Source organism: Bactrocera dorsalis, chromosome 4, assembly GCF_023373825.1.
Source record: "Bactrocera dorsalis isolate Fly_Bdor chromosome 4, ASM2337382v1, whole genome shotgun sequence".
Classification (NCBI taxonomy): domain Eukaryota; kingdom Metazoa; phylum Arthropoda; class Insecta; order Diptera; family Tephritidae; genus Bactrocera; species Bactrocera dorsalis.
Genome location: NC_064306.1, coordinates 19,844,704 through 19,865,443, shown reverse-complemented (window position 1 = coordinate 19,865,443; position 20,740 = coordinate 19,844,704). Strand labels below are relative to the sequence as shown.

Sequence of the window (20,740 nt, the reverse complement as noted above, 5' to 3'; positions counted from 1 at the left end):
ACGCATGTACAAGTACACGTATTAGGGTGTGCCTAATTACGCAACATTAGGACATAAAAAATATTACTTAATTAAAGCAAAAACCAAATTTAAAATACAATTAATTCTATCGCAAGTATTTACTAAAGCTAATAAAACTAAATTTTTTGTAAAATAATCAATATTCAAAACTCTATTTACGTAAAAGAGTATTCGGTTTGAAGCAATACCCTAGCGCCTTATTGAAATCAATTACACTGAGTGGGAAAATTTGTATTATTTACAGATAAAAAATTAAAATAAAACCAAAATGGTTAATAACGCAACAAATCGAAATACACCTGTAGGAGCTACACGCTCAAAACAGGCTATTAAATTCATTTCAGAAAGTGACAGTTTAACAGAATACTGCACTAGATTTGCCTCTTCACCGATTCACGAACACTCGGAATCGTTATTAGAAGTAAAAGGCCAAACTCTTAAAAATGTTTGGACTAGCCTCCAAACGGCTCATGACGCCATTGTAGATTCTGACGATTCAGATTTGCCACAAAATTTTAAATTATCTGCTTACGCCATATACGAAAACTGCTTAGATCAGTTCGAAGAAACAAAAGCTATGATCTCCGATCAAATAAAGCTCATTAAAGCAATTTCACCTACTCCCCACAGTAGAGTAGAGCTGCCACAAATAGATAGTCAAAAGGCAAGTTCAGGCATCCAACTCGAGTTGGCCGCATATGACACAGAAACCTTTTACGAAGGTTATGAAGAATGGCCGTCCTTCCGGGACATGTTCACGGCCGTGTACATAAACCATCCTCAATTATCACAAGCGCAAAAATTGTATCACCTCAGACACAAAACGAAAGGTCAAGCAGGCGTAATAGTCAAACAGTTCGCTCTCAATGACGAAAATTTCAATTTTGCTTGGGAAGCTCTTAAAGCGAGATATGAAAACCAAAGAATACTGGTCGATAAGCAAGTAACGACATTATTAAACTTGCCTAAAATCAAGAAAGAAACAAGTGAAGAATTTGTAACACTACAATCCACTGTTTCAAATTGTTTGTCGATTCTATCGACATTAAATATTCCCACAGACAACTGGGACCCAATTCTGGTAAACATTTGCACCGCCGCATTACCAGAAAAGTCGTTACTTCTAAGGGAGCAATCGCTCTCATCACGAAGAAAGTGCCCAACGTGGCAACAAATGAAAGATTTTCTCACCACCCAATATGAAAGGTTAGAAGAAAGAATACTCAGAACTTAGAACAAACACGACCAGAACGGAAGCTTAAATAGACCCCAAGCTAGAAGCAACAAAAATTTAATCAAAAGCTTTTACAAAACGCAAACGTTCATATCAGAACAAAGAAAACAAACGTCATGCGAACTATGCACAAGAGGGCATAAACTGATATCTTGCGAGAAGTTTAAAAAACTTAAAATTAATGAAAGAAACAATTTCGTGAGATCAAAAAAATTATGCACAAATTGCTTGTCACATGCGCATACATATAAAAATTGCAAAAGCAAATTCAATTGCATATATTGTCATAAAAGACATCACTCAATGCTTCATTACAGCACATATAACATCCCACCCCATAAAAGCGCTTATAAATCAAGAACCACAGGTTTAATTGCAAAAGCAAATCCCGAAAAACAAAATTCTAAAAATAGCCAAGAGACACCATGTCGCTCAAAGGCTCAAAAAGTTCAAACGCTACACAGCGAAATACAAAATGGACTAGTCACAGAACTAGTCACCACCATACCAACTCAAGTTGAGTATAATAAAAACAATTCACAATTAAGTGAACTGCAAATGTTAAGAAAACTTCCAATAATAAACAAAACTATAAAAGATCAGTATTGTGAGCACTTCTCTAAAGCCACAACTACTCGATCAAATAATGGCCGGTACGTCGTACGACTACCACTAGAGCCACAATTTTCCAATACTCCACAAATTGGTACAAAAAACAAAGTCACAGTTACCTCTGACAGTCCAAATTATTAAAAGCACATACAACTTTTCGGCCCCGCAGGATAGCCAATGAGGAAAAAATAAAAAATCCTAGAGCGGTAGCGGGCTACTAAACGCCAAATTAGTGCATAAGCACTCAAACATAAAATATAGCAAAAGTGTCTCAAAAAGTAAAAACACAAAAAAATCGACACTTTTCATACAATATTGCCCCACAGAGGCCTAATTGTAAAGTAAAAAAAAAAAACTAACAAAAGCAGATATCGCTCTTATCGCCCCTACATAAGCGCTCCTCATAAGGGTAGTTGGTGAGAATCTGTTGTAAAGCATGAACATCCCACTTAAAAAATTATAATTCTAATGAAGCCGTTCGCAATTACCGGCCACTCTCTCGCAAGATCCCTCTATTGGCACAGCCCTAACTCCAGGGCTAGGGAGTACCCATTCTGGCCATATCTCAGCCAGGCGTGGAGTTACTATCCTTCATAAGCCAAGAATTAATAAAATGCAAACCATTTCAGAAAAGGCAAATAATAAACAGCCGGTATTCCATACCGATGAAATAAGAAATTTTAAATAACCGCCAATGAAATGAATAAAAGCAAAACAACGCATACACTTGTAAACCGTAATAATGACTCCCAAAAAAGCAAAATCAAATAAACACTCAAAATAAAGTTGTTTTTTTTTTAAATCAAAATCCGTTCTCTGCACACCTGAATAAATGTGAGTATATTACAACTCTATCATCAGATACTTCGGCTGTCAGAATGTATTCTGCGCCTCGGCTACTCCATCAGCAGTACGCCAAAACACCGACAACAACATATTCGTGCAAACTAGGCAAAAGATTCGCCTAGGGGGCCCAGGATGTTTAAATGAGTTAAGCATCCACCCCGTCTACACGGAAAAACTGGCTCATCCTAATGCAACAGCGCAATTCACCACAGCTGATGACACTTCAACGCAACTCACCACATCTGTGCTCTTACCCGCTAAACAAAAGGGATAGACAACAGGAAAGGAGCTACAATTCGATATACACACTTTCGCAAGTCAACATTCGTTTACAAGACATTCATACATATATACACTGCGCCGCGTTAACACCTCTACGCCGATATATAGTTCACCGACCCGGAGTGCGTTAATTCGAGTCGTTAATAGGCCGGAGCGCTACATCAAGACCGGCACTTCAGTAACCACCGGACTACTTCGATAAACACTGATCCTGTGCGATTTGGAAATTCATACATTTGTTTCGACAGCGGGGCCAAGTGTCACATCACCTTACCTGTTGATAAAAAGCTCTCTACTTAACTTTGGATCACCAGCGATCCCGCACGAATTTGTTCGAATACATAATTAAGTTTTCCATTCCGTGTAACTAAAAGTTGTGCTAGAAATAAATTATCACATATACTTATATGTTTACAGCCACTGCAAATAATTTTCTGGGTTTTTGTTTGTTGCCGTTGCACCAAGAGGAAAATTCTGCAATTCGTGCACCGTGCAAGGGTTTTGCAAGAGAAAGAGAATACCCCTATTGTATTCATGGTCCGGTAGTTCCGAACATATTCCTACTTTCCCGTTTCTTAAGAATCCCCTGAATATGTCGGACATGCAATCCTACCGACTGCGCCAAAAAGGTAATTGAAAACAACTGTTCACGTTCGTGTCCAAATTAGTTCTGAATTTTTATTTAATACAAATTAAGTTTCTAAGACTAACAGCCGGTTTCACGAAACTGATTTAAGTGAAAATTAATTTATTTCAGTTTCACCATTTGACTTAATTTGTATGTATTTAAATGGTCACCCTTTCAGCCGGTTTCACGAAACTGATTTAAGTGAAAATTAATTTATTTCAGTTTCACCATTTGACTTAATTTGTATTTAAATGGTCACCCTTTGCCATTTAAATATTAATTAAATACTGTCATATGCAACTATGTTAACGTTTTCCAATCAGCTGATTTGCAAGTAGCAGAAGATAAATACTTATATTGTAAAAAATGGGATCTGACGACGAAAGTGATATGGAGTGCGAGGTTTTAATAAATATATTTATAAATCGTCGCTCTCGTATAATGAGGGAATATGGTATAATGAACAAAGTAGAAATGTCACTTGATGAAAAATTCTTGCTTCGAGCTACACTCTCCATTATTTGTACAATTTATTTGTTTACATAAATCAGCTGTTATTCTTACTAACATCCCTGCTTTGTCATTTTTGGGTTGCCAATTATGAATAATGGTGAAACGCTGCAAACTTAAGTGCAAAGTTAAATAAAAATCAAAATTAAAATTAAATGAAACTTAATTTTCAATTAGAAAATTTCGTGAAACCGGCTGTAAGTTTTCAATCACAAATTTTGTAACATGACCACCATGGGAAATAAAATTGTAAAAATGTGAAATTTGGTATGTATTGTGTTACTTGGCATGTATTTAAACATGCCTTGGTTGTATTTATGCAGACCAGTCAATGTGTAAGTTGGGGTTTATTGGTGACGTCGACGTCGACAGCGATTTGGCTTGCAATGTAACTTGCGCATGAGGATAAATTAGCGGTAAGTTATTGCAAATGAAAAAAATTTAACTGAGAAAAACATAGAAATATTATAATTAGCAGATCCGCTACAACGAAAAGATATGAAGGGTATTCGCTTGCTCTTGCGTGATTGCACAATGACACAAAGCAAAAATTTTGTACTGAAATATGCATGGGCACGAGAGCACTCATTGCAGAATCTAGTAATATATGTATGAACAGCTGATTCGGTCATTTTATTGTAAATGACTATTGTTCATGACTGTTGCGAATTGGCGCACCTTCTGCATTCATTCTTAGCAAAAAAATGTAACAAATTTACATTTATAATTTAAATAAAAATTATATCTATTTAAAAATTACCTTCCTCAACAATTTAACGGCGAAATATGTCTTTATGTAAAATGACAGCTAAACTGACTTATAGTTTTAAAGATATTTGTATTTAAAGTTAAAAAATTGACAAATTTTAAATTGATAATTTGTATATTGTGAATAACTTTTTCACTTATTCACTTAGCAACACTTCACTATAACGTTTCTGTGTATTGTTGCGAATTTACTCCTTGCTAGTTTTACTTTACTAGGTTCGTATCTCTGGACTACACTATATCAGTTTACTCTTAGCACTGGTTGATTACGTTGGCGCTGCCACGGCTTATATAGCCACGCACTTCTCGCTGATGCCGACGTGTCCTTCTAGAATATTGCGTCTGGAAATTACAAGAACATAATGCTATACGGCGCCAAATGCAGACAGCCGTGGCGCCAGACTCAGCAATTGTTTAAGTAGACAAGCAGACGGCCGCGGCGCCAGATGTCTACAACAAAACAAATGCTATTCCATATACCTACAGCTATTGTTCATAATAAGGGATGCATATATGTAGCAATACAAATACAACTTAATACTACTTCTGTAACAGTATTAATTTTTTTTAATATTTATTGCATATAAAGATTGATTTTAATTATTTTGTTTTAGTTAAATTCACTGAATTTGCACAATAAGAATAGGGATGCATACTGGCAAATAAATGGTATTGCCATATCTGCCTAGTTGGCAACAAAAGAAAATAAGCAAAAACTTTATACCCCAAATACATAAATGGAAAACGCAAAAATCTTAAGCAATTTTTATAAAAGAAAAAAAGTTGCAGAAAGGAGTTCTACGCGAAAAAATTCAAAACACCCCGGTGCTGGATCGACCAGAGTTATTTTTTTTGAAGCTCGGCGCGGCAATCCCAGCCAAGAGAACTTTTTCTTTACAACGGTACCTTCAGATCGCGCCGCCAAAGAAATCGCAAAGTTGTGGGATTTTTATATAACAATCCCATATGCGCTACAGTTTCGACGTAGTCCATTTTTATTTTTATAAATTCGTTACAATAGCTATTCTAACAATAAATTGTCACCATTTTACTGCGAGGCCTATGATACTTCTATTGTGTCTATCGGAAAGTATCGATTTTATGAATTCACAATAATCCACCTTGCGAAAACTAGTTGTGTAAATTTCTGACATTAGTTTCTCATTGTTTAAATAGTACATATACTTATTTTACTAATCAAATGGTTCCTAAATTATTATTAAAGAGATGCATAGAAAAAGCTTTATTTGCTTCTCCTATGATACGTTCCTTTTCCAACATAACTCCAATACAAATGGCGTATACACTTTATGGGGAAAATAACTCTTCACATTTGCCTCTAATAATAATGCATGGGCTCTTTGGATCCCAGCGTAATTGGAAAACTGTTGCTCGAACATTGGAAAGTAAGGTGGATAAAATGGTAAGATTGTCATTTGAAGTGCCATGATTGAATATTTTTTCTAGTAAAACATTTGTAATTTTGTTCATATAAGCTGTGCACAATTGGTGTCGTAATCAATGTCATTAATCTGTTATTGTAGTTTAGTTGTTTTTGTTGATTAAAAATTGTTGATTTGAGTAATATTAGCTTCAAGAATAAGACAAATACAGAATGCGAGTAAAGGCTGCGATTTAGAACAGCATCCCCGGATTTTGGGGTTAAAATGGGTATGAACGGATAGAGGAGGTCCTCCAGATCAAGAATATAAGTAAAAGATGTACGCTGTAATCACTGTATGAGCCGGTCGTCGGACGCGGCAATAATTATACAAGTTATATGTTTGCAAGTACTCTTTATTGGCCAGGCCCCGTGTGATCCGGCTTAAGCTCAACTAGCCCAATACCTAACTTAACCATTAAGCCCTAAGAACGCATATTCAGTAGTCGACGCTGCCGGCTTTGACGTCTGCGTCGTGCTGAGTCTGCTTCATACAATTGTTTATCCAATTGGTGATAGTGCAAGCAACGATCGCTGGTCAACTGTTTACGCAATTGGCTATTGACACTGTTTATGTAAAAACGCCACTGATTTATGGTTTTTGAGATACCGTGAGCGTCAAAAATAAGTAAACAGCTGTGCTATCAATATTAAAGTGCTTATAACAACTCAGTCTTTGGGTCGGCTTTAGTATGCCATCCCACGATTTCAGGGTTAAAAGTGGTATGGTTGGATAGAGCTGCTGCTCCAGATTACGAAAATATATAATTGTTGCCGCCGCAAACTTATAGTTTTCGAGATATTAATTTGCAATTTCTTGATTTCTAGTAATTATTTATCTCATATTATGCAGTTTTTATGCACTTATACTTCATTACATTGTTTATACATATTTATTTTTCAGTAATTATTTAGTTATTTGCTTAAAATAAGCATTTTATATTTACACAAATTTCATTCCATGCACAATAACAAAAGTATTCCGTGTTGACAGATAATAAGTGTTGCCATAATTATACATTTATCAATCGAATAAAAATGAATAAAAAAATAAGATTATACCCCAAATACATAAATCATTGCCCCTTTTCTTGATACATCATGATTTTTGATCGGGCCGCCAACGCAAAAAGGAGTTTTACTCAAAAAAAATCTGACACACCCCGGTGTTGGATCGGCCAGGGTTATTTTTTTAAAGTGCGGCCGAAGGCATAAAGAAGTGGGACGCGAATGGATTACCTGTTTTACCTTTGTTGTATTGCAAATAATCATTATGATCATTTCATTAAATTATTAGATTAAACATACTTACAAGCCTTAAAACTTTTTTTATTACAATGGAAAATTTATTTCAGATGGTATTTGTTTCCTTCGTTTGAGTTTTTTATTCATTCTTATTCGTTTGATAAATGTGTAATTAAGGCAACACTTAATATCTGTAAACACGCAATACTTTTGTTATTGTGCATGGAATGAAAATTGAGTAAAATATAAAATGCTTATTTTAAGCAAACAACTAAATAATTACTGAAAAATAAATATGTAGAAACAATGTAATGAAGTATAAGTGCATAAAAACTGCATAATATGAGATAAATAATTTCTAGAAATCGAGAAATTGCAAGATAAAATTTGCAAAATTTTCAACTTTAAATGCAAATATCTCGGAAACTATAAGTTTGCGGCGGCAACAATTATATATTTTCTTAACCTTTAACTGGTGACATGATTTTTGTGTAACTTAACTGGCGACGAGCGGCCTAAGAGGCCGCTGCTTTACATGGTCTATAGCATCGAAACTATATACGATAGCTTACTGCAGTCTTTTAATCCATTAAATGAATATATAAAATGATAAAATAAAACTACTCAATTGGCTCTAAATGTGATTTTTAATTACTAACTTTCTAATACAATCTATGTAGAAACTAAAATCAGGGGGTGAAATGATGTTTCACTGACTCCGCTCGGCCTGTGAGACCGCTTGTCACCAGTTAAAGGTTAATCTGGAGCACCAGCCCTATCCAACCATATCACTTTTAACCCTGAAATCGTGGGATGGTATACTAAAGTTTCCCCCAGTCTTTAATGCAACAATAAAAAGTTGTATTACAGAATTCAAAGCTTATATTATAAGAGTTTAACTTAGTATAAATAATAAACAAAAATTAAACACAACTAGGGCAGCCTCCTGAAAATAGTGTAAAATCGTAGTTTTTCCATACAATTCTCACTAATTATTATAAAATTTATGTATTTTTACGCATAGAGCGACTCTATGTTGATTATTTTTATTATTTCAATGAATTAAAGTGGAAATCCATTTTATTTAAATAATAAAAACACTGAAAATTAAAAATTTTGTATGTATCGGTAATAATGCATACAAGTAGTTGAAGTACCAAGATAACCCAACCCACCATTTATACAAGACCCCCTAAATAATAAAATTGGGTTTTCATTTGTATGGAGTTTTTATATTTCGTGTTATACACATGTTTAATAACACCCAGTAACGAAATAAATGGGTCTGTGTTTTTTTTTGTATTTCCCGCCTCCATAAAAATTCTACTATTACATCAGCAAAGTTTGCCGGATTATTATAATTATCCTTATAAAAAAATCTCTTCACTACACGCCAATGAGATTCGATTCTTTGGGTGTGTGTGCCATCCTCGGCGATGAATGGATTGCCAGGGTCACTATGGTTAACCTTTTCATGGATGTAACCATACTCAGGGAGGCATTCATATGCGCGCCAAAAATTCGTCCTTATGGTTGTTCCTTCGTGTACATGCTTACGAATAAGAGGGATGAGGACCTCAGCGGAACGTACATTGTCAGGGCATACCTCCAGTCTGAGGTCCTCACTGCCATCCTCTATCATTCCCAGCACCCAATGCCCTTCTACGCGTCTTCCTGAAAAAAAGAAAAGTATTTGAATAAACATAATTGCATTATATATAAATTGTTATTATTACCTTTGTTGTATTTGCGTTTCCCGAAATTATTTTCGTCAATCTGCACTACCTTACATGGACCATCAATCTTCCCTTTGACTTCTTGGTGGTCTAACTGAAATATAACTACCGATTCCCTGCAGCAGCTATACCAGTCGGAGATAGTGCCAGAAGACAATTTTTTTCCAACGCTTGCATAATCCTCCCTATAAATACCTTCCCAGGTAAAGCGGTGGGCAAAGCAATACATGAGGTAAAACACGTGGGGAAAGTTTAATTTGGCGCCTTCAAACCATGTGCCCGCTGCCCTTGAAATAAGGGACTTTGTCTTACAATTGCCCCTAGAGCATTTAAAGTACCCTACTGGGTGGCGTTTGCGCAATGCCATTTGGGTTTTGTGAACGGCACAAAGCCGACTTTTTGGCAACAGACCGTATACCTCGGCAAATGATACACACAATTCATGTGAGCCCAAGTATTTGTCCATTTGCACTATATTCCACTGCTGTATCATGGTAGCATCACGACACATTACTGCTGCAGCGCTCGTGGATGGAATATCATCATCTTTGAAAATAATTAGATATTACTTTATATAATACTGTTTTCAAAGAAAATTTCAAAGCTCCCTGAAAAGCGCCGCAGGCAAAAATTTGGAATAAAAAATCGCGCGAATTTTTGAATATATTTTCAGCATAATATACTACATTGAAACAAGCGCCGCGGGCGAAAATTTGGAATAAAAAATTGCGCGATTTTTTATTCAAAATTTTCGTTATATGGACGTAATATATTGCCCACTTTTCAGAGAGCTAAATAACGTATTATATTTACCTGATTGGTTATTTGACATCATTATAAAGTTTGAAAGCAGGGTTTTTATTTAATTATACTAAAAATTTCAAATTGCGAAAACACACCGGTTTTAATTAAGGCACGCGAATATAGTATAAAAAGTTTGAATTCCATTGAAATCAATATACCGTTAATACTCGTACAGAAGTAACCCAACCAATATTTTTTCTATAATACTAACGTATTACTCCATTATTAAAATATATAGTATAACCTTAATTGAACGTGGCCCTAAGGATCCACCCCACCGATCGTCCACCCCGATCCTCCACCCCTTTTCACATTTGTTAATACTTTCAGCCATCGGTCCGAAACGAGTCCTATGTAAAGTAACCCAAATGTATATTAGACCTACCATTTACATTCGTTGGGTTATTACTGTTTTCCTTTTGTGCTTATTTTCTCGTCGTTTGACAGTTCATATTCAGTAATTTTGCTTACATTTCAAGGAACAGTATAACACGTAATTGAAAGCTGTTTTATTTATTAACACATTGAGTGCCAAGGGGTTTTGACGAAAACCTTCCCCGGGTGCCAAGCACATTTTTTGCTATAAACTGGTGTAAAAGTAGAAAATATTCAGTTCTGCGCCAATCCCGGATGATTTTGTGGTTTATTTTGGATTTTATAACGGTTTTTTTTTGTCGCATGTTTCCTTACGACATGGCACTGCACGACGGAATTGCAATCGTAAAAATCGATGTCGTACGAAAATGTGCGACGCGATTTTTTTTGCTATTTTTTTCTTTTTACGCATTTTATACGATGAAGCACGTAATCCTGCAGAGCCTTCAACTAGTCAAGGAGCGAGACGTAAAAGACGAGCAACAGAAAAGCCACTGGCTGTGGTAGAATATTATAAGGGGAAATCAGGCATTGATCTTTCCGACCAAATGGCTTCATACGCAAATACCCTTCGCAAAGGGTTAAAATGGTACCGAAAGCTGGGAATTGAACTTTTACTTCGACTTTCCGTGGTAAATGCTTATACTGTGTATAAAGCAGCTACGAATAGAAACATTAATATACGAACATTCCGTGAACGCGTTGCTAAGGGCCTACTAGATCTCACATCCCCGCAGCCTGTATCGCAATCAAAACATATTATCACAAAAAGAGTAGATGAAAATAATAAAACCATCCGAAGTGCTAGTGTTTTATGCTACGCTGAAGCAAAAATAAAATTTAGTCGAAAGGAAGCAAGAAAGAATATCAAAAGGACAACTACGTACTGTCCGCAATGCTCCAACACTCCTCAATTGTGCATTGATTGCTTTCCAAAATATACACATCTAAAAAATTAATGTAAAAGTCAATGTAATTGAAGTTATCATATCCTAATTTTAATTTTTCAATATCTTTTTTACACTTTTTTTCCGAAATATCGAATGAATTCCAATAAATTTTCAAAATTAAAAAGAACCTCCGAGTTTTTATCATAAAAACCGCAAAAATGAAGATATCTCTTTGAAACTTTGACCAAAATTTAGGGCAAACATTAGGCTACTAGAAATACATTAAAAAAAATCCTGTAGCGTCAACCAAAAACACATGACAATACCTAAGGCCAGACAATGCCTGTCGCACGAAAACATGTAGCCATGGCACCCCAGGAAGTTTTTGGTGTCGCACGAAAACGTGTAGCCATGGCACTCAATGTGTTAAATTGCAACTTAAAATTCATAATTTATCATTAATTCAATTAAATGTATTTCAAAGAATGTGTGTGTGTGTGTTAAATAGGTTAAATTTTTTGCAAGCAGTGCAGCAAAAACTTCAAAAGAAGAGAGCCATTGTTTGAGCAAATGTGAAAATGTGCGTTTTTTGCTTACTTATATCTAAAAAACAAATTACGATTTAACAAGAAATTTACATTTAAACCAAAGTTTAATTCATTGGCTACCCGTGCTATATAAGGAAAAGGAGATACTGGAACGACCCCAACCCAATAATTCACTTAAACTAAAAATGCTCTCGTTTTTTCGCGTCAAAAAAAGTAAACAGAGTTCAGAAATGTTAAAATATATGTACATAAACTAAATTGATATAAAGTCTAGTAGTTTGTTTGCTTTCCTTTGGACTTCAGGACCTCAGTTAATCTTCTAGGCATAGATTCTGTAACATTTGTTGCAATTTCTGGGAAGATTTTGCTCCATTCTTCAATCAAAACCTTATTTAGGTTGTCCTTACTTGAAATTTCCTTCTGCCTAATTTTTCGATCAAGGCGCTCCCATAGATGCTCGAAAGGATTAATAGGATCGTTGTCCTGTTGAAAGATCCAGTTTCCGGATAGTCCTAATTTTTCAATGCTTTGAGCAACGTTATTTTTTAAAATGTTGAAATAATCCGATTTGTTAATCGTGGACTCAATAAAAACCAAATTCCCAACACCAGATGCTGTCACACAGCCCCAGACCATAACCGATCCTCCACCGTGCTTTACGGTGTTGGTAAACACTTATCATTAAAGGCTTTATTTTTGGATCGCCAAATTTTATGAGGTTTTCTTGGTTCAAATATTTCGAATTTGCTTTCGTCCGTATAAAAAATGTTTTCTCAGAAATTTTCAGCCTGATTTGTATACTTTTTTGCAAATTCCAAGTTGATCTGTTGATTCGCCTTTGATGTTTAGGGCATTTGGCGTAGTACTCGTCCATGCAAACCGCTTTTGTGCAATGTTTTGATTTGAGTTTGATTGTACTGGCACTTACTGGTTTACCCGATGTCTCCGCTATATCTTTTGATATTTAAACAGCGTTAGAAGCTGGATTTGTTCTTACTTCCCGTACTATTTATCGCGCTTCAGTGTCAGTAAGGCGCTTTGGTCGGCCCGGTCGTGACAAATTTTCAACAGCCTGATGTTTACCATGTTTATCAATAATTTTTTTATTGTGCAATAGTGTCTTCCAACTATTTCTCTGATTTCGCGCAAAGATTTACCTTTTTATGATTTTTTAACCGTTTCAGTGATTGTTCGCTTACCCATTACAAATTTTGAATTTTAGAGACTTAACCTCAAAAAAAAAAACCAATGATGACATAAAAAAATATGTTTTATTGCACTCACTCTCTTGAATAGAAACGGTTTCCGAAGGATATTTGGCGCTTACCCGAAATAAGTATTAAAAACAAACAACAGTTGTTGCCACTGTTTACTTTTTTTAACGCGAAAAAACGAGAGTATTTTTAGTTTAAGTGAATTATTTTTGGCTGTGTTTAGTTTTTGTTTATTATTAACCCTTTCGACCCCAATGTTGCCTGAGGGCAATTTCGCTAGTTCATAGGCCTACCACCAGCGTTATTTTTGTTTTTATTTATTGAACCGATATGATAACGGTAGTCTTATGAGTCAGCATGTAGTGTGATCAAAAAAAAAATTACTACTAAATCATTTAGCAAAGCAATTTGATAAAGACTGCAGCAGTGTCGGCGAAAATTTATTTCTGCATGAAGGAGGACTTTTTTAAAAGTGAGAATTTTTAAAATAATGGTAACAAAAATTATCAATCTGTAAATGAACTACTTTTCAGCGATTGTTAAGTGAAATATTTTTGCAAGAAAATTTCTTTAGTTTTAAACCAACATCAGGTGAGTATTTTTTACATATGCGAAGTTGCTTGTGAGCAACTTTGGGCGATTGTGGTATAAAATTTCTATGACTTTAGTTATGAGGCCTCAAGATAAAGGTTTGTCAAATGAGGACGAATTTTAAACTTCGATTGGGATGTTTCAACTGATGAAGAAAGTGGTGATGAGATAGAGGATGTGTCTGCAGTGCTGGAGCAGAATTTGGAAGGGATTATGGAAAGAGGGGAAAATATAGAAATCGGACTTCTTGACAATATAATTACGGAAGACAACGAGCATGAATCTTGTTCTAGTGAAGAGTTTTGCATCGAAAAAATTGATTCGAAGGCATTAAAATGGAGATCAAAGCCATTTGAAGCTCCTGAAAGTGTGTGGAAGGCAGACTTGGAAATTCACGACGTCATGATGCCCGTGGAATATTTTTCACAATTTTTTTACTTTCCTCGGATATAGTTCTCTATTTAGCGAAAACTATTCCCAAACACAAGAACTTTAAACTTTATTTTGATAACTGGTTTACATCAGTAAGCCTTCTGATTGCATTGAAGGAAATGGGCATATTCGCCACTGGTACTATACGTAAAAATCGAATAAGCAACTGCCAGTTACTTTCAGAAGCGGAACTCAAAAAACGTGGAAGAGGATCTTATGACATGAAATGTAAAACCAATCATAAAATTGTATGTGTAAGGTGGTTTGACAATAAGGCGGTCCAACTTATATCATCGCATATAAATCATCAACCAGTTGGCATTTGCAAACGTTGTAACCCAAAAGAAAAAACACACGTAGATGTCCAAAGATCAGCGATAATTGCTAACTACAACAAAGGAATGGGAGGTGTGGATCTAGCGGACATGTTGATGGAACTTTACAAAGTTAACCACCGCTCAAGGAAGTGGTATATACGAATTTTTTATTGGTGTCTGGGAATGTCTGTTACAAATGCGTGGCTGCTTTATAGAAAACATTTAAATTTGCTACATCCGAAACAGAAACACATTCCCCTAATAAAATTTCAACTGGAAATTGCTGATGCCCTTTTGCAATCTACGTCTTCTGCAATTTCTATGCAAAAAAAGCGAGGCAGACCGTCCAACGCAGAGAGGAATGATAGCGATACAAACTCTCCATCGAGCAGTGTGTCATCGCATAACACGAAAAAATACAGATTCCAGCCGAACCCTCCAGAAACGAAACGATATGATAAGACGGAACATTGGGTAGTATTCGGTGAAAAAGGGCGCTGCAAGTTGTGCAAGACAGGAACTCCAATGTCCAAATGTCTTAAATGTAAGGTCCATCTTTGCTGCAATAACAATAAAAACTGTTTTTTGTCTTTTCATACCTAATTTTTCCCCAATAAATAAAATAAAATGCGATTAGAAAAAAAAAAATATTAATAAATTTTATACCACCATTGCCCAACGTTGCTCACAGGCAACATTCTGTAGCGCTGGTGGGAGTGGCGAGTTGAAAATTTGACTATATCTTTCTAGAATTAATATAATGACTAATCTAAAAAATAAATTTTAAGATTACAGGAATAAAATCGGGGTCGAAAGGGTTAATATTAAGTTGAACTCTTATAATATAAGCCTTGAATTATATAATAAAACTTTTTATTATTGTATTAAAAATTACCTTGTAATAAACACTTTAATATTGATAGAATTGCTGTTTACTTATTTTTGACGCTCACAGTATTTGCATTTAAAGTTCAAAAAAATCAACTATTAGGTCTACAACTTTGCTTCAGCCGTTTTTTTTTTTTGTAAATTTAAGGCTATATTGTACAAAAGCGGCGCAAAAGTGTTTTCCCTTATTCCCTCAAAAAGCAATGCTTAATCAACACACGAAATGCATTATAATCCATTTTTCTGTAAACTAACACAAGTTGCTTTACAAAAATTCTATATTTTTTAATACCTAATAGAAATCATATACATAGATGGTAGTAGTAGAGTAATAGTATTATCTATGTATGTGTCAGCCTCAGTAAAGCGTGGACGGGTCCTCAGCCGCACTTTTCTTGGAATTAAAAAAGAAAAGCAAAATTCCCCGCAAATGTCGAGAGTTCGCCTCAAAAAGTGACATTTTCAGTTGAGAATAAGTTTGGGATGCAAACAGATCTCTACAAATATTTTGTTGGGTTAATGTTGACACAAATGTCCAAGATGGATATAAAACGATTTAATCGATTTATTTAAACCGAGTAAATTTTAGAATAGCATCCCCTGATTTTGGGGTTAAAATGGATATGTACGGATAGAGGAGATCCTCCAAATCAAGAAATTATATATATATATAATATGCATAGCATATACTTGCCGCTGACTTACGGGACATCTCGGCAGGATAAAAATTGTAGCATACTAACTGTCAAACGTATAGCTATTGCCATTGCCATAGCCAAATCTGTATGTGGACATTTCCTATCACAATATAATCATTTGCGCAAAAGCGTTGGGTAGGTAGGTTCGAGCTGATGTAGCGCATGCTTTGAGCTCTTGAAAAATTTATTTTATCATTTGCGAAGTGCCGTCGGGTAGGTAGCTGATGAAGCGCACGTTTTGAGCTCTTGAACTCCTTAAATCTTTTATGTGGAAGGATCTTTATCCTTTTTTTACAAATGTATTTCTGGGAAAATAAGAATTAATATTTTTGAACTACTACAATTAAAATAATAAATATAAAATGAGCAATGATATTTTGGTTTATGCTTGTATAAGTTTATTAAATTTAAAACTTCGCTCATTCCCAACCCAATTTGCATAATTTTTCTGTAAATTAACAATATTAAACTAAACTTTTTGAACTGGGAGAATCTGAACTAAATTTTCTGCCGCTAGAGGGCTACCGATCAGATGTGTATGTTAAGAACGCTCCGTTATAATAAGTAAAAATTAGTGAAAACAAGTATTAAATTATAATTGAAATTAATAATTAAACTTATAAGTATAATTTATTTACTTCTGCCCTTGTTGCACAACAATAGTTATCAACTCACGTCTGTTTACATTTATTAGTGCGAATACACTGATACTCAACATGCCTCCCAAGAAGCAAGTTGATGCTAGCGCATGCAGTAGCTGCTCTGAACAAGTACGAAAAAAACAAAAGGGGCCATCCATAAATTACGTCACACGAATTTAAGGACTTTTTAAACCTTCCCCCCGTTCTTGTCACAAGTTGTCACATTTTGAACTAGCACTGAGAGGTGCCATGCGTCCTTCCTGGGGCATTTGTAGCTATATAAATTGCATCTAATGAAAATCTTTAAAATGTTGTAAAGCTGAAACTATAACGCGGTAGACAATTTTGTAACTTTGATTAGGAGCCCCAATGTTTACAAATTTATTGTAACGAACCCTAGACACGGCGAGTATACCTCAGAAAATTATACTCGTAAGAAGCAGGGGCAGTAAAAAGCTTCATTACAACTTAAGTATTAAAAAAAAACAAAGATTGCGTTTATAAATGTTTAATATTTTTTTGTTTACCTAAGATGTGCATTATGTCAGAAATGGTACCACGCTGAATGTCTAAAACTGAGTAATGAAGAATTTAATGTCGTTGCTACTAATATCAAAAAACATGATGTACAGTGGAGATGCACCGTATGCAGTGAATTTAAGGTTAGTGTTAGAGACATCTGACGAAGAGTCAGATGATAGCGGAGATGACAGTATTGATAAATTCGAAACAATTCTCAAGAAGCAATTCGAAGAATTTTCCCAAATATTCAATAACAAATTTGATAACTTTAAACAAACCATCGGGGAAAGTATCGCTGGACTCAAGAAAGAAGTATACAAGCTTTCCAAGCAGAGCGTTGCCACTGAAATAAAATATTCCAACTTGAGCAGGATCTCCTCCGTAGAAAAGAAACTCAACTCCTTCAGGAATGTATTATTTCCGGAAGACATCATAAAGGAGATGAACGATCGAAAAAGGAGAGAGAGTAATGTCATTGCCCTTGGCATCACTGAATCTACTAATGCTGCTGGTAACGACAGACTGGAAGCCGACAAAATTTCGCTCTCGGCAGTCTTACCCCCCTAAATCTCTGCCAAGATACCTCAATTCAAGATTCGAAGACTAGGTCGTCCGTCAACCGGCCGTACACGTCCCCTGCTTATCGAGACTTGTTCAGCGACCGATGCTAAGGAGATTTTTAAGCTTAACCAACGTGACGGAATGGCAGTTATTTTCAAATCTGATCAGACTCCAGCACAGCAGTGTCATCTCTGTGGGCTACGATCCAAACTCGATACTTTTGGCAAACATGGTGACACAAGCAAAACCATCAAATACATTCGAGGAGTACCGCAGATAGTGAACAAGAATTTTCATTCGATCAGTAAGACAAAGAAACCTGAAGACTCTTCTGTCTAAATTTATGACAGTACCAGCGGCTAGTGGTTATGATCTTCTCTGTATCACTGAGTCGTGGTTAAATTCATCAATCAATGATGGCGAGGTAACTGATAACACTTATACTGTTTTTAGAAGAGATAGAGATCCTATATGCACTGGCCTAGTGGCGTCTTCATCGCCGTCAAACGTCATATCCAAGCTGATTTAATTACCACAGATGAAAGAGATTTGGAATTGGTCTTCGTAAAAATCAAAGGTACTGTACATGATACAAAGCTAATAATCGTAGGTGACTTCAACTTGTCCTACGTGGATAAAACTTTACCTCTCGTTCATGAGGACAAATATCATCCCGCCATCATCACAAATCTAAAATTTCAACTCAACTTAGAACATTTGAATTCAGCCACTTACTCATTTAAGAAAGCTTATTACGTCAGTCTCAACGCTTTCTTTCACCGAATCAATTGGACGGCACTGTACGAACTGGACACCATTGAAAGTAAAGTCAATTGGTTATACAATAGTCTTGACGAAGGAACATCACAATATGTACCTGTTCACAAAAAATCTATCAGTACCTATCCCTCTGATTCTCCTAAGAACTCATAAACAAGATTAAACTAAAAAAAAATCAGCACACATTCAATACAAGAAAAAGGGAAACCAACACAATTACAACCATTTTTGTACTCTAAGGCGGGACTGCAAAAGACTCAGTGCGGAATGTTACAGTAATTACGTATAAAAAGTTGAGAACATGGTCCAGTCTGACACCAACACTTTTTGGAAGTTTATAAAGGATAAAAAACAAAATAACATTGATATACCATGCTCAATGTCCTGGATGGACCAAATAGCTGACACTGGCCCGGATATTAGCAAACCCCATACTTCAAGGCTACATTTTCCACACATACTAACGGCAGTCAGCTCATTGATGCTAACTCAAATGGATCGTCAACCAACGTACACAGCTTAGAGGTCCAATACAATGATGTTCTCAAGCAGCTACTCAAATTAAATCCAAATAAAGGTGCCGGACCCGATGGGTTAACAAATATATTTTTTAAAAATTGCGCCATCGATTTTGTGAGCCCCTCACACATATTTTTAACTACTCTCTTCAATCAGGTAGTTTCCCTCGTACCTGGAAACTGTCGTATGTGAGTCCAATACATAAAAGTGGCCCAAGATCTGAAGTAACGTAACTGCAGACCCATCTGCATCCAATCTGCAATAGCCAAGCTCTTCGAAAAGTTGGTTCTTGCTCTAACCTTCAAGGATATTATCACTACAAAACAACATGGATTTGTGGGTGGCAGATCAACCGTGTCAAATCTGTACCTGTATGTAAACTATATACTCAACGCACTGAATGAAGGACAAAAGGTACATTCAATCTACACTGACTTCAGTAAAGCTTTTGATCGTGTTGACCATATGATACTCGTCTCAAAACTCAATAACTATGGCGTCAATGGCACCGCACTGGATTGGCTTAACTCATATTTAACTGACAGGTTCCTACAAGTCAGGGTTGACGGATATCTGTCTAGAGAATATGAGGTCACATCTGAAGTTCCTCAAGGATCGCATTTAGGACCACTACTCTTTAATATTTTTATCAATGACATTGTAAACAATATACAGTCTGAATGTCTGCTATATGCCGATGATTTGAAAATATTCAGAATTATTTCTAACGATTCCGATGTCATACAACTACAACAAGGTATCGACTGCCTGTCAACCTGGTGCCTTAAGGCCAAGTTCCTCTAAAAAGCGTAATTTTTTCAACAAATTTTATTTTTATTACGAAACATGTTGAGTAATAAATTTTTTTACATATATTAAATTTTGAAAACATTTTTTTTTTATTTTTTTTTCAAAATGGGCCGCCAAAACAAAACGGTTGCATGTTCTGTATCGAATTAGCTATGGCCTGAACCAGAATGAAATATTTTCAATGAAAAAAAAAAAAAATAAAAATAACGGACTTTTGATTTTTTTTAACTCTTTTTTCACTTTTAATCGTTTATAACTTTTATAAATAGCCAGACATCTAAAGAGTAAAATGCCGTTTGGTTCATATCTATAAGTGCAATAGTTTTAGAATGAGAGTGTCGTTTAAACCAAAGGCACGCAGTAGCAGCCGCTACCGAAGGCGTTCGAGCGGACGGATTTCCCGCAGCGCTCCTCACTCTTTTGTACCTGCTTTTCGGTCTTGCTGACCTTCGGGACTAATTCTATACTATTTCTACGAGTATACAGTAGCAATTTATGAAAAAAAAAATCGATTTTGTCAAAATTGTTTGGAGGAACCTGGCCTTAAAAATAATCTCGATCTCAATGCTAAAAAGTGCGTTGTCGTTTCCTTCTCACGCTCTCATAACAACATTGTCATCAACTACCAACTCAATAACGAGTATCTACAGGAATTAACCGAAATCAAGGATCTAGGAATTATAATAGATAACAAACTCACATTTATTTATTTATTTATTTATTATTACAATAACGCCAATCGGCAATATACATTAAGAGAAACAAATAAAAAATGAAAAATGTAGGTAGAAGGTAAATGTGTATATGCAGAGTACTATGGTGATGGT

At 35.5% G+C, this 20,740-nt stretch overlaps 1 protein-coding gene across 2 annotated transcripts in view; it reads left to right on the top strand.

Annotated features, from left to right (window-relative positions):
* The first annotated feature begins 5,641 nt into the window (after nucleotides 1–5,641).
* Nucleotides 5,642–20,740, top strand: part of LOC109580045 (protein ABHD11) — a 63,197-nt gene continuing 48,098 nt past the window's right edge. The window contains exon 1 of one of the 2 annotated variants that reach the window (XM_049454720.1): nucleotides 5,642–6,324. In XM_049454720.1, the coding sequence (XP_049310677.1) occupies nucleotides 6,103–6,324 (222 nt within the window). In that variant the 5' untranslated portion in view covers nucleotides 5,642–6,102. The remainder of the gene's footprint in view (nucleotides 6,325–20,740) is intronic. The other variant, XM_049454719.1, reaches the window with a different exon arrangement.